At 43.0% G+C, this 27,093-nt stretch overlaps 2 protein-coding genes across 3 annotated transcripts in view; one reads left to right on the plus strand and one right to left on the minus strand.

Moving 5' to 3' along the window:
* Nucleotides 1-1,049: 1,049 nt before the first annotated feature.
* cox4i1l (cytochrome c oxidase subunit 4I1, like) lies at nucleotides 1,050-14,730 on the plus strand. Of its 2 annotated transcripts, none has more exons than XM_066688438.1 (5): nucleotides 1,050-1,171; nucleotides 2,372-2,465; nucleotides 5,437-5,604; nucleotides 9,961-10,092; nucleotides 14,463-14,730. In XM_066688438.1, the coding sequence occupies exons 2-5, from the start codon at nucleotides 2,372-2,374 to the stop codon at nucleotides 14,594-14,596; spliced, it is 528 nt and encodes a 175-aa protein (XP_066544535.1). In that variant the 5' UTR covers nucleotides 1,050-1,171; the 3' UTR covers nucleotides 14,597-14,730. The 2 variants fall into 2 exon arrangements, with proteins under 2 accessions (XP_066544535.1, XP_066544541.1); XM_066688444.1 differs by lacking the exon at nucleotides 1,050-1,171 and adding an exon at nucleotides 1,832-1,976.
* A 2,383-nt stretch (nucleotides 14,731-17,113) lies between these two features.
* Nucleotides 17,114-27,093, minus strand: part of bcl2a (BCL2 apoptosis regulator a) — a 74,678-nt gene continuing 64,698 nt past the window's right edge. Inside the window, exon 2 of the mRNA XM_066688458.1 lies at nucleotides 17,114-24,093. Within this exon, the coding sequence (XP_066544555.1) occupies nucleotides 23,956-24,093 (138 nt within the window). The 3' untranslated portion in view covers nucleotides 17,114-23,955. The remainder of the gene's footprint in view (nucleotides 24,094-27,093) is intronic.

A 27,093-nucleotide genomic window follows, 5' to 3' on the forward strand; every position in this document is an offset into this window, starting at 1 on the left:
TCCAACTCTCATCCTCAGTTCTTGACTTCACTTCATGTGAGAGGAGAGCTCCGGGTTAACCTGTATTTATGTTTTCTGTAATAAACTTGTTACTACTTCATCGGTGTATCCGCAGACTTACTAAAATCACTACAGCACCCTGTGGATGTGACGTCTGTGAATGAAGAGGCAGAGGTGAGCTAGAGTGTGAACCAGACCTTCCCTGGCCTAGTGGAGTGGGCAACAGAATGGGCAGTGCCATGGTGGTACTGGAGTGTGAAGCGACATGGCTGAAATGATTTTATGCATTAATTTTTAAAAAGCTTTTAAATCAATCTAGCCCTGTGCTGTTGGGGGTGGAGGTGTGTACGTGAGGGTGTGGGTTGCTGCTCAAGATGGCAGGGTGGCACCAGTTTCGGTCTATACCCAGGATGAGACGCCAGGTGGCAGTGTAGCACAGGCCTCGGCTCTGTATGGAGACGCACTACAGTGTGATGGGCATGTCTAAAGTAGGGCATTAATTATAGATCATGGGTTTCATTGTCGGGGTCGCAGTCCTGCATTTCAAGCCGTTTTAAAACTGATTTATGATCAAAGATGACCTTGTGCTTCACGTAGAACACAAATAAACACAAGCATCGGGGTCTGCCTGTGACGTCAGAGATCTTACCTGCACATCACCTGTTGCAAAACCCAGTCGGCTCTGTGCCGGGCTTACCACGTCATAACCTACTAATAACTGCAGTAACGTGTCCCGCCGCGGTGAAGAGGGAGACGAACTTCAATCCGCATAGTTGGCTTGGTGAACCCTGTTGTTCTGGGGACGAGCCAAAAGCAAATGTTTTCCGCCATGCGCGTCCAGAGCACTTCTGTAACGCTGTGTAACGCAGGCGAAACGACTGCAAACAGCAGCAGAACACAAGCCTGACTGCATCTGCGCGGCTCCACCAATGGGATCTTCGGGATTCTGTAGATCTGCGCAGATCGGCGGAAACCTGCGCTACGAGACCGCGACCCAGAGTTCCTGGTGTGCGCAAGTCTGATTGGCCGCTGCGCCTGCGGCGACACCTGCTTGATTTATAATTAACCACCCGATAAGCGCTATGAAAATATTTCCATGCACCGCAAGTGAAACAGCACGTAGACAGCACAGCGACTGCAACTGCGACTGCAAGGACACCCAGCTGCGAAGGTAAACACAATTCCGATTCATAAGTGTGCTTCAAACACACACAGGGACTGGGCTGCTAATTGGAATAATTAACCACTAAGCAATAGTTACTTGAGCAAAGTCTGTCTAAATATGTGTGCTGCTAGATGATTTAGTTTAGCCTACACTGAGGAAGTTCAGTGTGTTCGAGAATGTTCCTCCGCCTTTAATGAAGAACAAAAGTGAAATCGATTGAAATAATATAATCGACTGATATATATATATATATATATATATAAATGTTTGCGTTACAAAATTATCAATGTAATGCTAGAATGGCGTGTTGCTTTTTCGACTACATTTATATGCGTAATAATTGTGGGATGAGCATCAGCTGGTCTTAGGCTCTTCACTAACAGATGCTGCGACGCATCTGGTCCAGGTCGCCGCTGGACTAGTTCGTGTGTTTGCCGGGCGTGTAACAGGTGTCGCCCGGCTGTGCGCGCATTTCAGGCTGGCTGCGTCGTTGCGCACAGCGCTGTCGGCTGGCTGCGCTAAACTCATGCTCATCTGAGGTTTGCCTTCATTGAAGCTCGCCGCGGCTGCTGCACTCACTGTTCTTGTGCGGACGCTTCTGTGTCTCCTGGCAGGAGTAAACCCGCTCATATTGTTTAATTGTTGTTGCAGAATTACTGTAAAGTCTGCCAGAGGATACAAACAATAAACTGTTCAAACACACGGACTTGGGCTTTTTTGTTGTTGCTGGGTTTCATACAAGGATGATGAAGCAAAGCGCCTGCTTCATCGGAGCGCATGTTTCAGGAAGGTCATTCATTTAGAGGTGCAGGTATGACCTTTGCTTATGGCTAATAATGGGCTGCATTCCTGCATAGCTTTTAAAATACATAGACACAAGGACGACGACTTGAATCGTACATGTTACTCGATACACGGGTGTTTCGTTAAGAACCGCACAGTAGTGACTCTTACCAATCACTTGAAAATACAACCTTTCCATAACAAACTCCACAATATGCACTGATGTTGTTTTTTTTTTGTTGTTTTTTTTTGTTGTTGTTTTTTTAGTCTTAAGTCATATTAGTATTGATCAATAGCCAATAGACCCTCAGATACATATTGTGGAATGATCAGTGGCGGTCTGACACCCAATGCACCACAAAGCAATACAATAAAACAACATGTGTGTATATCTGTGTGTTCACTGGCCTCTGCCCTTTCCAGATGCTGTCCTCCCAAGCTGCGCTGCGCGGGCTGTGGAGGGTCTCCCTGAGAGCGCTGTCGTCCTCCAGCTCCGTCCAGGCAGCTCATGGCAAAGGTGAGTGGGGGTGAACCATGGTCAGCTTACAAGTCTTCTAATTAGCGACTTATCTGTCCTGTAGTCTTATCAAACTATGGAAACATAAACACAAGATGGTAATGTTACTTTATTTACAAAGTGAGGTTACACAGAACAGTGAGCTCGTTAAGAGCAGAGCTGCAGTTTTTAACACACACACTGGAGAAAGTGCATTAATAAGACCCTGTGCGTATTATTCCTCCTATGATAGGAATCATATATTTTGTAATGATTCATAATTATTTATTAGGCTATATATTTATATGTGAATCATATATTTTACCGTTTGTAGGTAGCCTGTGTGTGCTGAAGAGTTTGTTGAATCGTCTTTTAATTCTTGAATTGTCCTTAAATTTCCAAAACAACCTGCTGTAGTCATGGGACAGGCCCAAGGTGAATTTGAGAAGGACAAATGCACGAAGAACAGAGAGGACTTTAACACAAAACAAAAATGTGCTTGATATGTTAATAGTTGGATAATCTTTGAATAATACATAAACAACTCTATCACCTCATGATCTTCCAGTGGGCTGAATGTTAAATACAAAAGGCTGTCCTGGGGCAATGCTCATGCCCAGCCCTTCACTTCACAGTGGGACTGGCATGCAGGACATTGTGTGCCAGCCTGTCCTGGCGGCTCACCCCTCCTCCATGTTCTCTGAACTCTCCAGCTATTACCACGAATTGCTGCCAAATTGGTCCTTCCCGGGTGAGATCCTCTTTCAGTGCGTCCACCCTCGTCCCCACAGCTTTCCTCTCAGCTTTCCAGGGGATACAACCCCTTGCATCTGTCTGCTGTGATTCCACTCTAGTTTCATGTCTTTAGAGGTAACGTGCAGAGTCAGACGTTACAGTCTAGCCCATGCCCAGAGTCGGTTGTAACAGCAGCCAGGGTCAAATGTAACAAGCTGTGAAAGTCATAAAATAATAGAAACAACATATATTTAACTCAGAAATTCAAATCTTCATTTATATTTTGTTTTATATAGGTAATACAACTATTTGTATTATTTTATTTTGTATTATTATTGCTAGCTGTATTGTTAGTTGTACTTGTTAAGTCGTAGTTTATGTAGTTTTTAGCAAAAGCTATACAGTGCTGTGATGAGATATACGTTCAGAAAACAGTGCTGAATACAAGGCAGTGAAGCAGTGTCTGCGCAGCCACACCATCACAATGCTGCTTAGAGCCCTGTAGCGCATCTGCAGTGCATCCCTGCAAGTTTGTTGTATTGAACATTTCAATAAATGGCCCAGAACAACAGTGTTAATTTTGGCAGCTATTTTTTTTTACTTAAATGCTTATCAGTTTTAGTCACATTTTTGTCATTTCATCTTTCATTAGTTTTAGTTAATATTAGTCCATGAAAACTGCTGTCATTTTAGTCTAGTTTTAGTCAATGTGTTTTTTTTTTTTACATTATCACCATTATGCATTGTCTGATGTCAGATGTTTACATTCATTTGTGGATGGATGCAAAACATAAACATATTGATTGACAAGTCACAAACAGCTATTGTAAACTTCATGGTCACAAATTACTGTGATTCTTATTTAAAAAAAAAAAAAGTTTGAAGTCTGTCTTGAAAATGTGTGTAATAAGAATAGAGTTACAAGAACAGTATGGAAGCATATAGTGGACCTTATCCAAATGCAAATGTACTTCCACAATTGCATTTTTCTTTTTCCATTTATGCACGCTTTATTTAGGTCAAAATGCAAATATAATCATCCTATTCGTCTTTTTATATTCCAGTACGCACATTCGCTGTCAATATTAACATTTAAAATGGATTTTGCGTTAACATTTCATTTTCAAGTACTTTCCCAGCTGATACACAGAATATTGCATGTTGAAAGTGATTAAAAGCATAAGCATACTGTAGCCGAGCGTGAATTGCGCTTCATGCTGTAAGCGTTGGCTTACTGTACTTAGAAGTTCATCAATTAGATCCTAAGTTTACTAATTACAAGACCCGCACTTAGCAGTCCTGTGTAGAAAAGAACAGGCGCTGAACTTCACACAACCTGATCAGCCTGATCGCGTCGAGCCGACAGTGACACTGCTGCGCACATTTCCGCGGCTCTGCGCAGATCTGCAGTAACACGCCGATCCCATTGGTGGAGCTGCGCAGATGAGGCGGCCGAGTCGAGGCCGGCCTGTGATACAGCAAACAAAAACGAAAAAAAACGAGTTTTTATCTCTTTACTGAACACGCAGGTACTACCAGGAAACATAAACGGTTAATGAAAAACACATTGTGGTTCATTTTCTATAGTTCATCATATATTTACATTTTTAAAGCAATTTCAGGTGTTTACTTTATTATTATCATTATTTTCAAAATCTGGTACCTGGGAAGGGTTTTCATGTTGAAACGGTAAGACTTACAAACACACTTTCCCCTGTTTAGTTTGAACTGCTTTCTGGCTGTAAGTCCACCAGTGTGTTACAGAATGACATGTATGGTCCTGTGCTAATCGAGTGGGGACTCAGACCACAATACAAATCTGCAAACACAAAAATGACAATAGCTTTTTTGTATGGGGTCAAATTTAATGTGTGTTTCAACTGATCCCCACCCTGGGAGCCCTGACTAAAGAGTCAAAAACATTGACATCCAGCAATTCTGTGAATAGAGAGTACAGATGTTAATTATACAAATAATACATGTGTGAGAATGTGAACTGGGGAGCACAGAACTATATCACAGAAAGAAAAATGGTTTAAAAAGTACTAAGATAGTTAAAATAACAGTTTTTGGTCCAGTCAGCTCATTTCTCACAGGCAGGTAGGAACCCACATCGTCCAGCATGAGGGACATCAGTCTGCCTTGCGTGTGATTAGAGAAGCTCAAGGTGTGACAGCTGTCCCCAGTCTGCCCACCGTGGCGTGGGATGTGAGATGAAGTCAGTAGACAGACTCACCCAATTCCTTGGTCGTCACAGATGTCTCCTCCGCCGTCATCGACTGCTCCGTGCCTCAGTACAACTGCCGCCCAGACCTTCCTCTACCCGACATCCCCTTCGTCAGGGACCTCAGCGCCGAGCAGAAGAAGCTGAAGGAGAAGGAGAAGGGGCCGTGGAGCCAGCTGTCCAAGGAGGAGCAGCTCACACGTAAATTAATTTTTTACTCTTATGTTTTTTATAGTTTACTTAATGTACTCGGTGAAAGTATATCATTAGTTTTGGAAGTAAAATGGTTTGTAAGATGACTTGTTGGTGCAGTAAAAGTATTGTAAAGTTTACAATATGAATAACAGTTCCCATAAAGTGTGCTGTCCCTGCACATCATCACAGCCAGGACAGTGAAGGTACACACAGGTGAAATGGTCATCTGGTGGGATCTATTACAGCCGTGGCCTAAAGTGTACAGATACGCACTGTGCATGGCCTTTTGAATACATCTGTGCATGGGCAATTGAGTACGTCCTTTTCAGGCCAATTATCAGAACATTACAAGCTCTCGCTCGTTTCAGAGGTTCCACTGAAGAAGATGAAGGGATTTAGGGGGCTGTATCTGTGGCCCCACTGTTGAACCCAGGTAAAGAATTGAAGTCTTCAAGCACAGAGGATAATGTATTTATTTAACATGCCTGGCCTGGGAGGCCCTGACATGGAAGCTCTCCACCTGAGCGGAGTCTCTCTGAACATCAAGATACTGTATATACAGCTTTTATACAATGCATGACATGTGGCTCTGTGGGCAGGGTCAGTCACATGTTTCCAAGAAGTGTTATCTCGAAGGTCAGGTCTCTGGCCCTTGTAATATTCGTGGTTGTCTTCCTGGGGAAAGGTGTTGGATGTGGAAACCAGATGGCTTCCTTTGATATACTGGGAGAGGTCCGGTCCCATGGTCATCTTTAACAACTGTTAATCAATAACCATGATGTGACCTCTCCAGCCTTAAGATAAGCCACAGAAAACCTTAAAAACAGCCTTGCTAACATTTGCCTGCTTGACAATTAATACAAATGGCTCTGTTGACATATTAGTATTTCAAACATTAATATAAAACATTATACAGTTTTATACAAAACATGAATACCGGATCTTCACCCACAAATTACATCATTGCTGATGTGGCCCCTTTAGAATATTGTAATGTGAAACAGTGTGTTATGCAAGTGTGAATTCACAGGGTTTCACGTGGGTTTCTGAGCTAGAAGGAAGAGAGTCTCCCATTTTCACCGACGATGAATGATGTGCTAGCATGCTGGAACTAGTGTTTCCAGCCCAGGGACCCGGGGACCCGGGGCACCGGAAACCCAGGCAACCCAGGCAACCCGGGTTTCAACCCCGCAAGCCAATCAGCCAAATGCAACAAGTATCCAAACAAAGTATTGCAAACAGCTGGGGGCTCTACAAGGTCACTTCAGTTTATACAAATGATCAATACATAATAACTATGTGAATTAATAATAATAATAATAATAATGCAGTATAACTGAGGGTTTAATTTCTAAAATAAATAAAGACAACAAAAAAGGCATTCATTATTTTACTTATTTAGTATTACTTGTTGATATGGCCAGGGGTTCCAGTTTAATGAATAAAATAAGGGGAAAAACTAAGATTTCAGGAGTTCAGTCAACTAATAAGTCTTATGCGTCCAACAATGTGCGACGATATGCCTAAGAAATAATTAGTCATCAAGCCCGGGTGCCCCGGGGACCTCGTGTTTGTACATTTTAACTCCAAAAACCTGGAATTTTCTCGCAGTTTTGGAAACGCTAGGTGGAACTGTAGGAAGAAAATACAAAATAGTTATTCCTGATCTGTGTTAGTCTTGCTTTAGTCCTCTAATTTAGATAAAGGAGTATACTGATCAGTGTCTCAGTATGAGTTAATGTGGGCTAAAATGACTTTCTGGAAATATTTGAAGTGCCCAATTACACCTGCGCTTGCAACATAATGACACGCGAGGCCACAGGTGTCAACACACCTGTTTCACCAGCATGGCAGTCATGTGTAGAAGCACCTGCTCTGACAACGACTCCAGACTGGGGTCATCAGACGAGTCAGTGGCAGAGAGCAGGACACACAGCTCTGAGGACCAGCAGTGAAGGATGTGAGGCTCGGAGAAGCACCGTCCGCTGTTCTTCAGGAGTCATGTGAAGAACCAGCCTTTCTCACTTCTGCAAACTGTGTGACGTAGCGTTCGAACTCTCCCTTTACGTCACGATCGCACCCACGACCGAGATAACCATCACTGCTCGACTGTCTGAGCAACATCAGAGCGTCTCAATGAGGAAGACTTCAGTCACGGGCTTGGCTGGGGTTCATATAGTCACATGCCCACAATGCTCTTTTATTCTTGTAGTTTGATTTTATTCTTGTTCTGGTTTAGGGATTCAGATTAGTAGCAGAACACTTAAAGTAATGTCTGAAATTCTCCCAGCCATATAAAATGTACTATAATATAATGTATAAAAACAAAGAAAGTTTAATTTAAAAACTAGTTTTACAGGGCTTTTTAAATTACTGGTAAAGTGTCACTATATTGCCACAAGGGGGCATTATAATACTATGCTTTTGGGGGGCAGTTTGCTTTTCTATGGCTTCTGATTTATGTATTTATGTACTAATTTACCTACTCGTGTGTTGAAAATGTACATAACCAACTAATTACCCAAATAAATGAGGCAGGTCCTGAGCACCCCTCTGCTCTGGTGTCCTCAGTCCCACAGGCGCTTTAAGGCACTTGTGAGGAGATTTGCCATCGGAGTCTCAAACTGGGTCTGGGTTTTGCTTCCGACTGGAACTTCCTCTGATTTACCCTGTTAATCTAGTTATGAGTTAGATGAGTGACATTGTCTTTACAGTTACTCAAAATCATATTTAAAACACCAACTGTTAATGTCATTTGCAGATCCTGTAGATAAGTATTTAATTCTTCTTCCTAATCTGCTAATCGGACCAATTAGATAACAGGGCTGGAACAGATGCCAGACGACACTTGTTCTCTTCTTGAACTACCCTCTGCATTTAATTTTCTTACTCATTTCATTCACTGTTGCTTTTCAATAAGGAATTTGACAACATTTCCATTCTTTTGATTGGTTTGTTTGTTTGGTTTAAAATGTGTATCCGTTTGCTGTCAGTCAGATATTTCCTGGGTTAATGCATTAGCTTTAGTAAGTGAACATCTAAAATTCAGGCAGCAGAAAAACATCAGCTCATGTAGGTCCGTCTGTTCTGACAGATAGGATCTGATGGGATGCTTTCAGGTACACAATAAAGTGGTGTGAGGAGAGGAAATAAAACATTTAAAAACATGAGAATTCAGTTTTATATATATTTAATAAGGAATGATTCCACCATGGGCAGATTTGGAAGGAATTCGATAAAACTCTTAAGGTATTGTTTCACCTCTTGTATGTCTATAATATGAGGCTCAGCAAGTACAAATGTTTCAATAAGATGATTGCTGCTGCTGCTGCTTGTTGTTTTCTTCTTTGGCTGGGCAGCTCAAGTGCTGAAAAGCAAACATCCTGCAAGCGTCAAACTGAACAAAGTGTACCTTAAAAACAGTTTTTCCCAAAGAGACAGAGTCACTCACCACACCACACCTCAGATCGAGCAGCAAAGCAGAGTTTAAATATGAAAAAAGAGCATCCCATTGCAGTCTCGGCCTGCTTTGCCACTGGTACCCAACACAGACAACAACACACACACTGACACACACCGAGACAGCCCCCCACCCCCCGGTGTAAGGATCTCCTGGCTGTGAAGCAGGCCAGGCCCATCTGATACAGCTGGAATGTTTGGAGGCCGGCGACAGCGATTGGAATCTCCTGCCCTGGTTTTATAGCTCCCCCTCAAACATCCACAGACATGAGTTCAATTAAGCAATGGGGATCAGAGGCAATGAAAGCCAGTAACAGACTCTCCACTCCAGGACTGGAGCCACCCCCCCCAAGTGCAGTTGTTTGGTTGATTAGCTCCAGCCTGGCCTACATAGGGGATTTCCAGGCCATTTAGCGCCTAGAGAAAAAGCTATGGAAACAGACAATGCATTTATTCCTTTCCAGTTGTGTAGATCAAGGTACACCCTGCGTTTCCCTCTACTTGCAGTTAACCACACAATGGCACACAACACTACACAACAATACTCACAGTAAAGGGGGGCGCTGTAATACACAACACAAATGCGGAGGAAAAGCAGCTGTGCTACAGCAGAGTAGATAGGTGGCTGTCTCTATTCAGTGCTGCTGTGTGGTGCAGAGGGAGGTTTGATGTGCAGCTGACCCCCGTCTCACACACCGGTCTGGTTCCCACTGCGGGCAATGAGCCGGGGTGCTGCCGTCGCTGAAGCAGCAGCCGTCGCTGAAGCAGCAGCCAGGCACTAGGGGTCGGTCCCTGCAGGTGCTGCGGCTCCCAGCCTGCCTTCTGGCCTGATGGATACACCCTATTGCCGCATTTTAACTGCTGTGATCATGTTTTAACCTTTGCTCCCTCTGTGCCCCGCAGTGTACCGCCTGTCCCACGAGCTGAGCTACGCCGAGATGAGGAAGGGCTCCAATGAGTGGAAGACTGTGGTCGGGGGCGTGTTCTTCTTCCTGGGGCTCACTGGGCTGGTTATCTGGTGGCAGCGTGTGTATGGTTTGTATCGACTACCCTCCTACTACACCATCTGATCCCCTTTATGTTGTCTCAGCTGGAGTGAAACTGTTACTGGAGTTGAGTCGCATAAAGATGAAAGCTAACACGCTGCTCTGAAAACCCATCAGATTCATGTATTGTGCAGACTGAGCCCTCTGAGCTGAGGTTCGCCGGCTGGATCTCAGATCATGTTATTTGCCGACTGTGACCCCGAGAGTTCAGCAGCGGCACACAATTGGCCAGCACCACCTGGGCTAGGGAGGGTCTCTCTGTGCTCATCACTACCAAGCATCCCCTGCCTCTTCTCCAGTCAGTGCTGGCCCTCCCGTGGAGGCTGTATAGCTTGCTGTGTGTAAAATGATGGGTGGCTCGAGGGCGGCTGGGATTGGAGGATCCCAGTTGTACTTCCGCACCCTCCCCACGTGTCGTGGCGGTTAACCGAGATGCATAATAGTATAATTGGCCATTACACATCTTTTAAAATAATGTATTGTAATTTAGTAATTAACAAAGTAATCTGATTGGTTTTTGGAGTGTGCGGTTTCCTTTCTTCTTCCACTTGTTCTTTAAGGTCGCAGCCCTTAATATTTGTTGAGCTCAGCAATGTGAACTTTTCTTATTGTGGTCAACTGCACCACACAAACTACAATGCCAAAAACATAGCAAACTGAAATATAGATGCAAATCCCACCGGAGGAGGTGACAGAAACCAAACCATGTCCATTGAAAGAGTGAACAACAGATTCCTCATCCCCAAAATACTTGCGTTTATTGTTTGTTAACCTGCACATGAGAAGAAGAAATAACATTGCAGTTCTACACACACCATCCCCAGAAGCACAGACGGGTTCCCACAGCACTGTTCAGGTCAGGCCAAAACACTGTGACTGGTTTCTCTGGAATGTTGGTTATAAACATTATAAACAAATTATGCATGTAGAATAATACTGCGCTCGATATCTTTTGACATATGGAATGTGCACAGGACATTGTAATGAGTTGCTTTTCTACAATATTTCTGGCTAATGGAGTAAGTGAGAGAGCTCCAGTTGGGAAAAAACATATTCTTCAGGGACTGAGTTTGAGGGCCTTGATTTAAATTATGCTCAAATGGCCTACAGAGTTTAATCATTAACGTCTTCTAGGTTAACGCGCACGTTAAGTCCCATCTGACTGTGCCGCAGTGGTAACATAATTAGCTTGTGCGTGCATTCCGTAACAGTCTTCCTCAAGATCAGAGAGATGGTGCACGATAGTGGATGAATCCTAGTGTTTTGGGGTCTAACAGCAGTGTTTTCATTGCCCGGTCTTGTGGGGATGTACTCCCCCTTACGTAACACACTGCAATAAAGAAGAGTAGTGTTCAGTGACACTAAAAGGGAAAAAGCTCAGAGTGGATTTGCCAGAGAGAACCCAATTTCTGTCACTGTCTTGGTTTAGGCTGCTAAAAGTCTTCAGTTTTCCCTGCCTGTGTTCTTCGTGGATATACATGGGTTTTCCGAGTGGCATGTGAAGTTCTACATCCAACAAACAACAACAAAATGGCAACCATGCTTTTGTCTACTTAGGAGAAATGGTGACTAAAACCAAACAGACAGGTAACAGTGCTATGGAGCCATACAGTCACTCTACAGTAACCTTGTTCACGCGTAGCCATGGTCTCTGGGCCGGAGCTTCCCTTGCTGGCTGCCGCTGGGGTCGCCCTCATGGGCCCCACGTTCACAGCACACTGTGATGAAGAGCAGCTATTGGAGTGGAAAACCCCAGAAAAGACCAGTTGCCAGGAGTGACTGGCCCAGTGAGATGACAGTTGCCTTTATTGAATGAGGGCGGCCCTTCTCCGGAGCACAGGGTAATCTGGACAGAAATGAGCCCCCAGAACACCATTCACATGCAGTAAGGTGACCTCAGGGGTGATTTACCTCTGGAAGACAAATGTACATGTGAACACAGTGTTAAGTGTCAGTTCTGGTGGGGACACGATTCGGCCTTGCCCCAAATCCTCAAGCTCACCGTGGGCTCCAGACAGACCTATGAATCGCTGCCTGGAGGCTCCGGTTCACACATCAGCTCTGACTATGATTATAACTGCGCTGGGGAGTTCTCTCTCTCTTCCATTTATTGATTTGTTTGTTTGATTCTTTATGTATTTTTGGGATTGCTGACAGTGATGTCTCTGAAATGTGTTGCTACTTCAATCCCAGGGTGTTTGTCAAATGCTGGCTTTCGTATCCGGATCTCAAGTCAGGGTTTTGTTGCTTCTGGGAAGAAGGGGGTGGAGATGCATGTTTTATGAAGTGGTGGACTGGAATTGAACACCATTACTAGTATTTGTGAAAGAGAAGAAAAAAATCCCTTGAACATTCGGTAAACAGGGAATTTCCCATCGTTTTAAACATGTGTTGTGACTTGAAAAAGATGAAAACTTGCGTAGCTGAAGGCAACTTTAGCTCCAAATCCATCTCATTACAGTCTACAAAGCTTTTGTGTTTGTTTGATGAGAATTTAACATGAGCTGGGGTTTAACAGAGCTGAAACTAAGCAGACATAACTCTTTAAGACTGCCTTGGACCAAGCGGCTTGCAAATCCAGACTTCTTCATTCCAACGATGTGAAGTAGTCTTCAAAACAAACAGGAAGTCAGAAAAAAAACAAGCAAACAATGCAGCCCTTGTACCCTTGTGACTGTCGTTTCAATCACCCTGCTCTGGAATGCCTGGAATGGAAGTTGATTTCGGAGTAATATATCAAGGAATGCCAACAGACTACAGATTATGATCCATTGCGTTTCAAACAGTGTACTTGTGTGCGCGTGTGGGTTCATGTGCTTTGTATATGTAAGATGGAGAAAGCGTTCTTAAACTTTCCACTGGCTGCTAAATAAAATAGGTAACTTACCTGGGTCCAGAAACATCTGAAATATTCACCACTATTTTCAAAGATGTCACTCAAGCAAACAATAATTAAAACCAGATTGTTATCCTGAATTCTAAGCAGGTTTAACCCCTGGTACACGTGCTTTTTTTATCACACCCGTTGCTGTTAAGAGATTACATTTTATTTAAATTTTGAATATTAACTTTGTGCTGGATTGGAGGTTTGACTCTATAATGTGACCCATGAAAAGGAAAGGTAACAATTTTGAAAGATAGATAGCATTTGTTACATTCCAGTCAATCAAAAGTTCACCAAAAACCTGCTAACATCACTGAGAGCACCTTCCAAGTGACTGGACCCAACAGCAAATCACACCTTATAAGGTTTCAATTTAGAAGTAGTAGAAAGTGGCTTCTGACGATGACTATAAACCGCTAGATGGTGCAAGCTTGTACTTTACAATTCATGGGTAGGTCAGAGATTTAACCCTTAATGTTAGCTCTCAAATGAATTACAGTTGTATGAGGTAGTTATATTGGGTTTCCCTGCAAGAAATTACAACAGAACACGAAGTTGCCACTGTTTTAAAATAATGATTTTTCTTTTAGCTATCTTTCTTTCATATCACACACATCCATTGCTTTCATTCATCTCTCCATTTGCATATGTATTATTGCCCCAACCCCCACCTCCCACCCCCTCAAAGACAGTTAGGTTTGAGTTCAGGTTTTCATTGCCAGTCTAACGGACAAAAGGAAAACGAACAGTTATGCACAACGCAAGCTTCCCGGGTGCGACCCATTGCACAATTAACTGCCTTTATGAGTTAGAGAATGCAGGAGAGCACTTAACCATTTCATAGCTGGAGTTATGAATTTGCGGTTCACCTTTGTAAGAATCCAAGCTGCCATTGTGATCCAGTGCGCTTCACGAGTTTGTTTATTTCTGGGGTCTCGCGCTCTAGTCCTGTGGGGGCTGCAGTGTGTCCAGGTGCGTCTTGAGCAGGGGCCGGAAAGTGGTCAGCTGGCTGTCGCTCCATTCCAGGCTCTTACCTGAAGCAGTGATTATTACCATAATTGGCTGACGATACCACTTGCTTCCAGCTCTTTAGGTTCTTGCAGATTAGACTAAGTTGCCTATAAAACCCCTCGGTGCTACAGCTCCCCAGGACACAATATCAGGTCTACCAATATTTTTAGTACTTAACATAGCAAACAGCCACTACATAAGACTCAAGCAAGTGTTGCACAAAACACACTTTATACTCCCAATTTACTGATTTATAGTAAATTTCCTTAGATGTTAACAGTGTACTTCTATCCTTTATATCTTCTGACACACACAGACATTGCTGATAATCCACAGGCAAGTCACCCTCAATCTGTACCTACACCCTCCCAGGAAGCACCATCCCACCCCACAGCTCCAATAATATAGTTTTTTTTGGTGCCGCACTACAAAAGAGAGACACTTTTGTTGTTTGCTCCATGCAGTGTTCGGAGATGTGCCCCACACCCTGTCCGAGGAGTGGGTGGCCCAGCAGTCCCAGAGGATGCTGGACATGCGGGTGAACCCGGTCAGTGGCTTCTCCACTCACTGGGACTTCCAGAAGAAGCAGTGGAAGTAAGATCTGCTGCAAGAAAATGGATACTTGGACCCAAATACTTAAGTACCACTTTTTTTTTTTTTTTAAGCATTCTAACTTGGCAGTCTCCACAGACTCCCCTCTCCAGAATTCTGAAATAAAATCAGAAACAATTATACATTTGTGAGTTTGTTTCTTAAACTGGGTGTGAATTTTTTTTAATTGTTGTGTGTGTGGAATACCTTGGGTAAGCACTGGAATCTGTATTTGAAACAAAGGAAAGCCACATTCAGATATGGTTTAAATATAGCGATCAATGTTTATTGAGCTAGAAAAGGTACAAGACCAGAAATAAACACATGGAGCTATGACAGCATGGCAGATATATCAGAGCAGAATAACAAAATGAAACAAAACAAAAAGTTAGCTTTTCCTGTTTGCAGAATGCCCATCTTCAACCGGATTACAAGATCACCCAACCTCTGATTCAACAAGAAAAATAACTAAAACAGAAAAACATGTAACACTTACTGAAATGCTGTGTGAGTCTTTGTTGTAATCCATGCATTAGGGGCAATCAAATAACCCCCTTGTTTAGATCCAATATATATTGAACAGATCCTCCTGAAATACAGGCAGGATGCTCTGCGGGACGCCTCCCTCTCAAAACTGAATGACGAGTGCCTTCGTACACACAAAATGAGAAACCTTTTACAAGTTTACATTGAAATATTGATGTAATGAGCAAGTCCACAGCAGGCCACAAGTTAGTCAAGCTGCTACCTGTCACTCTTCCAGTCTCAAACATACTGATTCAGACCTTTAAGAGAACGTTTTCAGTGTCAACAGCCGGTTACTTGAACGAGGCAACTGGACCAGAAACTCCCCCTACAGAAAATGGCAGAAGAGTGTCTTCACAGAGCATAAGGCCGAGCCCTTTACACAATGTGTCTGGTATCAAAGAATTGGACACTGTAATGAGCTGGGGGGTGCTGGCACAGGCTGGCACTTTCAGCTGCTGTTGCGCAATCAGGGCCCTGCAAGTGGGCCATGCAGACAGCCACCCTGCACAACCAGTTACAAAGAGCTGGACAGCCAGGGAAAGGGCTTAAATACGGGGGTGCCCAGCTTACGAAAGGGGAATTTTGAGGATTGTATGACTTGCCGTGTCTAATAAACCATTCATCCAACAACTACAAAAATGGACTCTCCTTATCAGCACAATAATCTGAAGGTGCTACAAGTGAGCACAGAATGATCGGGGGAACCTACTGGACTAAGGGGCTGAGAGTGGACATCTCTAGGACAGAATAAAGTGACCCGTCATGGCAGGTTTGAATACATCCAATCCTAGCTGCTACAGGCCGTTTCACCTCGCAGCTGGAACAAATCAAGACCAGTTAATGGCAGACTCCAAAACACCACTGGATAGCTGGTATATTTGCACACAGACAAAAGACGACCACCCTTCCACGATACTCCAGTGATGGTGGCCTGTGTGCAACACTGACATCACATTTGCCATGTCTAATGGTACACTATTCAGAACGTAGAATGCATTAACTATCAATATGAGTTTCTATAGCCTGACAATAACTGGCCTCTATTACAGATGAAGTATGTTATTATCACAAGGCTCTCATATTAACCTGTTGTAAGTGAATATCCTGTGGTAATAGCTTGGTAATTACACATGAATTAACTGCAGTATGTGTTGCCGAATCTAAAGTTTGCCCATTAGCCTATCCTCGTCATAAATACTGTATAGGAGTGTTAAACATGATGCACACAAATCCTTATCTTGGCAGAGTGCTAATAATGTGGAAAAACAATTGTACACATATTATGTTAGCAGGGCAGCCTTCCCAATAGCAACATCAATACATGTCAGTATTGAATATCACTCAAAATCAATAAGCAAATAAATAAATGTTGGGTTGACTGGAGAGAGAAGAAAATCCCCATCCATGCTGTTAAAACAGACTTGGAATCCTTTATATACATATAATATAAAATGTGTGTGCTTGTATATATATACACACACACACACACATCTTCTGGCTTTGCTTCCTTTTACACCAAGACACACCTGGAGCTCAAAAACCTTTTTAGTTACAGAACAGAGACTGGAAAAAGAAGTCTTGAAATATTTACAACCATAGCAACACCCTTAGTACTTTGAAAACAGTGGACAGGTTTGAAAGACACTCGGCCAGTTTTGAGAGAATATGGGATCCCAGTGCTGTGATTGTGGAGTTTTTTTTCCATTTCACTTCATTATCATTCATCGCCGTCAATGAGCTGTTTTTGTGGTACATATTTTGATATAAAACCAAATTTCACATTATTTGGAAGCCTAGGTTTTGTTTCAATGAAACACACAGAAATCTACTAGCTTATAAAAGTGGATAAATAAAAAAAAAAAAAAAAATATATATATATATATATATATATATATATATATATATATATATATATATAAACAAAAAACAAGTTTCTTATAAGTGCTATAATCAGAAGATAAATAAATCATAATAAAAAGAGAACCACATTCTAATGTAAAGGCTGAGATTAAGTTCTTTATAGTTTATAAGACACTGACAACATTAATTAATCGCTTTCTTATATGGAGGTTTAAGTTAGAAATATACAATGACAGGAATCATGAGGCAAAATAAGAGTTGCTTTACCATTAAAAAAAAGTGAATATTACAGAGATGATTATTCAGAACACAACCACAAGGCCAGCTCTTTTCTTCTTCAATTCCACCTCAAGTCAATCCAGTCATTTCCAGTCCCACAACCCTAATGCCTTCAGCTCCTATTCCGAGTCCATAATTGAACTGCAATTGACCCCAACTCTATTGCCACAATGTGAAATAACCTGTGGTGATGTGAAGGAAATCCCAAGTCATTCACCCATTCGGCTGTTGAACAAATGTTTTTCTTTCTTTCTTCTGCCTGAAGATCGTCAGCCCTGTCCAGTCAGCACTCATAAACTGCTCCAGCCGTGTTCAGGAGAGAAAGGGCAAGGAAATCTAAGAGCCATCAACTATGGAACAGGGGAATCTTATAATGTGTAAATTGAAACTGGGACAATATTAAACACAGTAGTAGGTATTTTGTTTCCATATTAAACTCATTCTAATTCATACAACCATTAAAAAAGTGAATGGATATCAAGTTAGTCTTTTCTGCATCTCTAATGGAGAGACAGACTTGACAAAAGAAAGACTTTAGACCACAGACATCTGGAAAAAAATAAATGCATGTTTCACTTTAACACTTTGGAAACAATGTTAAACTATTTGTTACTTATCGTTCGCATACTGAGTGACTGAACTCGTGTTGGGAGTGTGTGAATGTTTTATAATCTCCTTAGCTTCAGGAAGGTATTTCATATTTCAGAATAGGGCCCGTTTCTAAAATGGATAAATAGCCAAATCAACACAGAAACTTTATAAGGTGAAAATGCTGTTAGTTTGTGCTCTTATTTGCATAAAAGGCATGGTTAGCTAGACAGATGGTAGTAAAACATTGGGATAGGATATAATCTGTCACAATCACTTGATTAAAGTTTTCCAAAAACAAAAAACTAAATAAAACAAAAACATGTTTGAATAATCATATGCATCATATAGGGAAGAAAGACCTCATTAAGGCTAAACGTAGGTGTGACAGCAGATTCAGGTTATGTTTTTCACTAGTCAACAAATAATGGGGCTGAAAAATGAGAAGAATGGGAAATGGGAAAACAAGTTTCATACTTCTCAAGTACAGCTGAAACATGTGTACGCATTGACCTTCTGTTTCTGTGATCCGGTGTTCGTTTAACAATCCTTACTTTCTGCTCCGCACGTTCAACCTAAGCGCTTTATCATTCTTATCTCTCTCGACTTCTGCTTTTAGAAAGGGATGCAAATGTCACACTATCCAAGAGACGAGAGCAGGGAAGAGGAGAGAAGTTATGGCTCGTCTCTTCGCGAAACAAGACCAAATCAAGTCAATGGCAAATCAAATATCCACAAGATCCTCACGTTTCTTCTTCCTTTCATCAGTGTGTAAACCCTGCCTCGTGAAGGAAGCAAAAAATCTCCCCACAATATCACTGTGGACCCGCCTGCTTCCTCAGTAAGAAGGCACAAACCTCCTGCAGAACAACTTACAAGGGTCAACTTAATGAAAAATTTTAAGAAAAAGAAACGGCACCATATGGGGTACAGCGGAAACTGGGTTCTGGGCTTACAGAGTCCCTTGCTTCGGAAGTCTCCGTTTCCACAGTCCAATCCACAAGTCCACATCCCCAGGCTTTTATGTACAGAAACATCTCTCTGTTAGGTTTCTCTTTCCATTTCTCTCTGCGTGTCCAACAATGTCCAGGACAGACAGACAAAATCAAAAACAGCTATCCCAAAGCACACAAAGGGAGGTGTCCTCTAGGCTCCAATCACGGTGCACAGTGATATCTGCAAGATGAAATGTCAAACATGCCAGTCTTTATCATTAATTTATACTTCAAACAAACAAACAAAACAAAGGCTCCGTTTACCACAGACTTTACTTATAGATCAGATCTTGGTTTTGTCTTCTTGGCCGTTGCAAGAAAATGCAGCAAAAACTTGTGTGCGTAAGGCGTCCACGGCATCAGTCTCTGTCTCAGTCTTGCGCTTAGAGACGGACGCCTTCAAGTGACCCACAAGCGCAATTGTATATCCTCAGTAAAATGGCAGTACTGGCTGAAATTGTGTATTGTAAGCAGCTTCATAAAGTATACAACCTTCCTCAGCGTGTTACTTTGTGTTTTTGTTGTCTTTATGTCTCCATTGCAAAGCACGGTCGTCACACTATTGATTAGCAGCTGCAAAACTAGATATTGTATCATAGTGCACTTTCAAGGAGAAGAAAAGTCTGTCAGCGACCGTTTAATGGACTCATGTACCTTAACCTCTTTATTTTAATATATATACTCTCTCTATATAATTAAATGCAGGTATGCTGGATGGTATAGGAGTAAAACAGGTTTACACATTTGGTACCTCACAATAAATAAACCATTAAAATAAGCAATAAAAAAAAGTTTTTCCCTTCTCTTAAAAAAAATAATCTTGTAGCAGTTGTAAGTGTAAAGATAAAAGACACTGAAGTGGGCAGTTGTGTTTGGAGTTCTCTCCTGTTGGAAATACATTTAATCCTAAAACACACAGCGGTTAAAAAGCATACAAGTCATAACAAATAAAATTAAAAAAAGAGAAAGCAGCTGGTCAGCAGGGGTGTTCCTGTCAGAGCCAGAGGGATTGGTTACTGTAATGGGACTCCGGACAACAGACGGCCGACGGGTTGCTTTCAAGCTGGCTATTTTAGTTACAGACCCAGAGGAACATGAAACAAAAGCGGACGCACTCTCAGCCACTCGCACAGACACACAGACACGGGTGAGGAAGAGTGAGGAATGGCAGGCGTACACTGTAACCGGATTACAAAATGGAGCAGCCATGCAGCTCCCCAGAAGTGACTGCTGCAAAAAGGGATGTGCTGTGAACGCAACCCCTCGCGCTGGGAAGAGCACTCGATAATCTAGCGCCATTTCACTGCTCACTCCACCCCCAGCCTGGAAACACAAGAAACCTTAAACTGAACTCCATAGCGTGACTCTGTTGATCTACAGTATATCAATACACGTTTAAAAAAAATATTTGTATATATGTATATATAAATGCTAAAATGTATATACATATATATTGCTTAAATAAAATGCAAGTCATAAATAAGCTACATGTGCCACGAAGGCAACTCTGAAGCCACAATAGAATACTACATAGTTTGTCTTTTTTCCGTGATAAAAGGTAAAAATGTCCTCTATAGGGTACAGGCCCTGACAGCATACACTATGGTCCAGCCAAACTGCTCAGCACCCCCTACAGGAGGGCACAACAAATGTCTGCTGCCTCTGAATCTTTCTATAAACCAGGCTGTAACATTTATCAATCAGGTTCCTCAAATAGCAGTACATAACCAGTCTATAAACCATTAATAAGCCCCTTTCACATTAGCAGCCGAGTCCAGTGGGTCGGGTACTTGCGGTCACACTACAGGTTCAATAAGCAGCTCAGATCTACAATCGCAATGCCCTTCGTCTCACTTGACCCGGGTCAGTGCTGGCTGGCTTGGGCGGGTGGCCCTTGATCCGGAGGAAAATCATCACCCAGTTTGCTCAAAAAGTGAGTCATAACCCAGGTTGGATTGCTAGTGTGAAAGGGGCCATAGCGACCTTAAAGCATCAGTAATACAGTTTCGCACCCGTGTTAGTTACCTCATTATAATGCTTCATATGTAAGCTTGTGCCAGTTTTGCAGTCCAAGTTACAACATCTGCTCTCTGATAATATATATATATGCTTTTATAGGTGGTTACTCATCATCCATTAATGGGGAATTATGCTTTTTATATCATGTCAGCTTGTTTTTTCAAGGGTTAACCACCAAACTAGCCCTCTGGATGCAGTATATCCACCATGGGTTCATCAGATCTCCTGTAATATTGATAGGGCCTCATCAGGCGGAGTCAGGGCAGGATCTGTCCAAGCTCTTTAATTGGAGGCTGCAGTATGTGGGTCTCTGTTCCTATGACCCCACCCCCTGATTCTCAGCAATGGCATGGAAGCCCCAGGCAGTGTTGGGAGACTCTGCCTGCATGGTCCCCGTCTCCTTCCAGATGTTTCTTAGCAAGTGAGGGTCACTAACAAATCCTCGTCAGCCCCAGAGCACAACAACAAAAATTAAAAACTTAAAAATAAATAAATAAAAGCACCTCCATATGGCTGCAGCATCTTGAAAGCACATCTTACCAAGGCAGTATTATTGTTGCTTTTTTAACCAAATGAGCCAGAGAGAGAGAACCTATGTGTCTATACATACAAACATGCGCACACTGTATTTTTTTGTTCTCATACAAAAACACGAACCCTTTCAAAGTATGTAAACGAGGGCTAGCTGCTGTATACTGAAGGTGGTGTTCGAATGCACACAGGCCTAGCAGCGCTCAGAGGGACTCTGCAAGAGCAGGGAGGAGATGCACTGTGCTGCAGGTAAAACATCAGGCCACAAGTCATCGCAGGAGAGAGGGGAGAACACGCAGAGCAGACACATCAGCACCGGGCAGGTGTGGGAGTCTGTCTCTTCTATACACTGTACCATTGTGTCAGACAGACAGGGCGACCTACATAGTGATGACAACCGAAAGTGGAGAACTGAAAGCAAGCTGGGACCACTGAGGGCTAATAGGTGTTGTCCAGTCTGGCCCTCAGCCGTCTCCAATTGTATTTGACTGAAGACGAATCAACGTCCAAGCAGGTGCAGCCGAGCTGTGCTGGCAGGGCAGCTAGGGCACACAATTGGCAGCTTTTATACTAGTGGGCCTGCTTTGAAAAGACTGAGATTAAATCTCAATTCAGCGTATTTAAGTAAAAAAGAAACAAAAAACATTATACATGAGCATCAAAGTGCCACTCACTGTAGTAGCAGGCTGTTCCTAAAAGGCCAAACAGACATGGGAACAAATTATGCAGCTGCCCACTTCCCCCCCTACAGTCATGTAAAAAGTGAGCCATTTCAGGACAGACAGGTCTGGCAAGGTCTGTTTTTTTTTTGTTGTTGTTTTTTTTTTTTTAAATAAAGAGGTGGGGTGGGGGGGGGAAGAGTGTGTGCACCTGTGGAATGTTTATATATAAAAAAGTCAGCTTTTATTGTGTGGCCTTGAAGGAATGAACATCAACACTGTCTGGACCTTCACCCAACACGCCCACCCCCGCTAAGCATCTGCATCTAGCTGAAGAGAATAAACGCCGTGTTCATGACTGAACAGAAAGCTTTCATCTCAGGGAGCCCGGCTTCATTTTTCTTTAAATCAACCTGCAACTCAGCCGACCTGGGCCGGTCTGCTTCGGCCACTCGATAAAAGTAAGTATCGGACAGAACTGTGCCCATCGCTCTCACTGGCCTCTCTTCCCATTCCCTCCAAACCAACTGATGAAGCAACTTATTAACTAGAAGTCTCAAACAGAACAGGTCCTTGTTCATTTTGAGGGTTTGTTGATCACCTTCTTCTACATAATACTGATTGAAGGACAGCCTGATTGAGGTCCCTATTAGTGGCACAACTGAGAGCAAAATTAAAACTGTGAAGCATAAAAGTAACAAACAAAAAAAAGTGTGTTTAGGAGGTGGGGGGAATGACTTGTTAAATGTGAGAATTTAAAGTGCTGAATAGTTTTAAAATTCAACCAATACCATACTCTATTAACACTTCAGCAGTTTTGCACAGGTAAAGGAGATTCTTGGCCATTGCACAGAATTTGGGAAGTAAACAAACTAAACACACTCCGTCAAAGCCCACGGACCACACAGTCTGACTCTTGAGTCATCACTGCCAGCACTTCCCTTGCAGACACCGTCGAGCTGCACTGGCTTTGGATTTAAGACTCAACCGACACGGGATGATGGCAGAAGGCCGCCGACAGACAGAAGCTTGAAAACGTTTCGGTGGCGCCCTTTGTAATTCAGAACCAGGGCTGTGAGTGAGCGGAGAATGTGACACGGGCCGTTTTATTCATGTATTCCCAACATCTGCTGTGTTTCACTGCTGTTCCCTTCTATAGGGGGCAAGAACTGACGGATCAAACGAAACCACCCTAAACAACCTGACTGAGCTGAAGAAGCGGAGACGCCCAAACGCCAGCGTCAAAGCAGCAAGCAGAACAGGGGCGGAAACAGCCATGTAGGTCGACGGTTCCATCGGGGATGAACTTAGAGTATAGGCCTAGAGTATAATGATGTTTGAGGCCTCACACTCAGCACTACTGACGTTAAAGACAAAAGAAAGAGAAACAATCCAATTGTCAGCAGACTCCATCTCTGTCCCTGACCCAGGCACTGAATCCACTGAATGTGCTGCATCACTCCGACACATGTACAAACAGCTGGCGGGGATGCATCATTACAGGCATATTGTTCTATAAATATCTATAAGCATGTAAGAAAGGATAACCCATAAAAAGGACCCTCTGCTTGTGTTTCTGTAGAAAAGTATTCATTACCATCTGTTGTGTGTCGAAAAGCTTGTTTCTAGATTGTGAACAAAATACAAACAAAAAAATAACTGATATTCTACTGCCCCTATTGCTAAGTTGTGAAAGGTGAACAAGCATTTCTGCCACAATTAAATAACTTGTTTATGAATTACATTAATCTAATAGTTTGGGTGGTGGGGGGGTGCAGCTTCCAGGTGTGCAGTGGGGGTGGGGGCTTCAGGCAGAGTCTCTTATTTGCAGTGGGCAGGGGTGGGTTTTTGGGAGAAGTATGGGCCCTGCTCTTCAGACGGTGCACAGCCCCACAAAAGGTGCTCCTTCACTTCTGTGTGAAATAAGCTCCGATGGTGAGGCCTGCGGCGCCCAGGGCAGCCAGGCCGAAGACTGTCTTTATATAGGGCCAAGAGCAGCTGAACAGCGAGCTCCTCTGCCTGCCGTAGATCTCCACAAAGGCGTCCTGGAGGAAGAGAAAGGGGAGAGGTAAGAGTAGGCAGAAATCAAACAAAAACCCAAAACAACTGGTGACTCATGCAAAATAAATAGAAAAATACAATTACAAAATTGAAAACAATGGGGTCTGTCCTCAAAAACCTTGTAGTATAAAATTGAAGGTCTCCTTGATTCTATTTCTTGTGTTGTTTGGTTTGTTTTGACCTTCTCCATTTTACAAAATCAGCATCTAGTGGAGTTTACTGCTATCAGTTAACCTTCTATATATATATAAGTCTGCCCATGAGGGGGAGATACTTTCAGACCCCATTTGTGTGTTGGATGAGATGGAAAGCAGCCAGTCCACTAGTTGCACTTTACATTCAGATGGTGATCTTTGCTGCTGCTGCCGACCTGACATTTCAAACTCCCACAGCCGATAAGCAGTGCACTCTGCCCAGTTTATCACTCAACGGGGAAAGCTGACACGGTGAAGGAGGGGTGCGTCCAACACAGTCATCGGATTCATTCTCCAGAAACTGACAACATCAAGGCATGATACTCCTGGCTTTCCCCTCAGCTTTTACAAGGTATACAAGATTTTTTTTGAGCAAGGGTGGCTAACCCTGGTCCTGGAGAGCCACAATACTGCAGGTTTTCCAGGTCTCTCTAAATTACCAATCAATGGATACCTTAAACACAGTGAAATTGTGCCTAATTAATTAAGCAGTTAAGCTAATTAATTAATGATCTGGATAGAACAAAATCCTGTAGACCCTGAGGCTATCCAGGACCAGGGTTAGCCACCCCTGTTTTAGAGGAAAGAAGAAGTGCGTTAACAGTTGAAACGCGGAGGTGTTGCAGCTCAGACAAACTCTTCTTGTGAGCACACCGAGGCTTTAGTTGTGCTTGGTGTATCTAGGGCCTAGTTCTTATTTTAGTGGCTTTGAATGCGAAAATATTGTGCATATTCGCCTGTCTTCACTTCCGCACTGCACCTGTCTGTGAAAAACGAGGCACAATGAAGGTCCTACAGGTACGAAGGCAGGTACAAAATCACACGTGTTTACTGTAGGCCACATCCGGAGGTGCTGTTTACAATACTAACAGTGCCCGTGAGTTTCCTCTCTCACCTCTGGCTTATCTACTGTATTTGACGCACACGAGCCACCTGGATCATCACACACAGCCTCTGCCTCTGCATCTCTCTGTCTCTCTCTCTCCCTCCCCCACCGCTTGGAAACAGGGACCCGAACTCCTCTCACAGACGGTCTGCTGGTTAATAACGTATGCTTAAAGTGAAAGGAACGGCACATCTGAGGCACTGATAAGCCAGCATCGCACTCATGTTTGCTTTCAAAGCTGCGCAAACATCCTGATCAGGGCCGCTTCCTCTGCCTGTTTAAACAGACTGGCACTGTTTGCAGAGGCCCACGGTAATGGCTACAATAAACACAGGCCCGGCTCAGACCAGTGGGGGTTAATATAGGCTTTAGAGCAGCTTCAGATAATACAAACAGAAATGGGTATGTTTTACATATATAAATATATGAATGAGGGAGATGGAGGGTGTACAATGCACAACATGAATGAACCCCCCCCAATTCCAGGATTATTCTTTATCTTTACACAATCACTGCATACTGCTGTAAAAATAGTATTGACTTTTGTAAACAAGGCCTTGGAAAAAGGCATGCGTCAAATTCATAACTAATACAATTGATGATGGTCATAGTATTGGTATCTCTTTCATTTATTATTTCTTGTAATATTTCTGCAGTTTTTGTATAGCACTTATGACTAGAACATTTACTTGATTCAATCCAGGGCTGAGACGCTTCAAGTCTACCAACGGATTGTAAACTCAGACACTTTGCATTTGTACTTCGAATAAGTAGAAAAAGCAGCGTCTGTGATTGGCAGGTGGGGTAAAGTTTCGATACAGTCAAGTATGACAGTATACGATTCCCACAACACACCAGTACTGAGCTGAAATAACACATTAGCAAACCCATGCAAAAGACTGTCCGAACAGCTGCCTCTTACTCTCACCAATTTTGCCATGCAGTATCAGTATAAATCTTTCCCATGACCATTAGCTGTGCACAGACCCTTGTAATCAGACTCTTGTACTGATGACGATGTTCACACACAGTTATACTCGACAATCGTATCAGTACAAAGAGTGACGGGAGTGCTGAGAACATACACCTCACCGACACCACAATAGTCAATGCGCAGCTCCCTTCAAAGGCAGAAGAGGACAGCTAGCATAACTGACACCATCTCAGGATGGTGTACAAGAGGAGAGGGAGTAAGAGACAGTGAACAGCAACAAAAAGCAGGGGGATTTGTAATTTTATGTTGGATTCTTGTTGTGCTTAAAAATAGTATTATATATGTATAAGGATATGAAAAAGCATTAAGGGAACTGATGTTTTCTTTCTTCATTGCCCAAGCCTTACATCACTCAAAACATGGACGTGGGCCCAGCGATCCACCAGTCCACGAGAGAGAGAGAGAGAGAGATTTCATCAGCACCGGATCAGGGCATTTCAAAATCTCCAACAGGAATTAGCAAACCAGAGAGAGCCCATTCAAATCACAGGGGGGGTCACGGGGGGGAAATGTGATTTAAAAAGAGTACAGAATCATATAATTCGAGACTGGTATGCCCGCTGAGAAAAAGCACAATCTAAACCACAACTTTGAGGATCATTAAAACATCGCCTCAAAGGAGTTTACTACTGTCAATTTCCACAGAAATACAACTGTTCCCTCATGTGTGTAACAAACACTAAGAGTCATCACAGCTACCCTAACAATCACCTGAGTGGAACAAAGTCTGTGAAAGCAACCCTTAGGAATATCTGGGAAGAGATGGGAAAAGGCACCTTCACCTTGGATTGGATATTCAGAAACATTCACAGGGAACGCCAGCTGCTGCCCGTCTCCTCCCTAGTTGAACCGACAGGTGACAGTCTGCTTCCTCTTTTCTCGGTGACTTCATTCAATTAGGCTATTCAGC

Source organism: Amia ocellicauda, chromosome 2, assembly GCF_036373705.1.
Source record: "Amia ocellicauda isolate fAmiCal2 chromosome 2, fAmiCal2.hap1, whole genome shotgun sequence".
NCBI classification, from domain to species: Eukaryota; Metazoa; Chordata; class Actinopteri; order Amiiformes; family Amiidae; genus Amia; species Amia ocellicauda.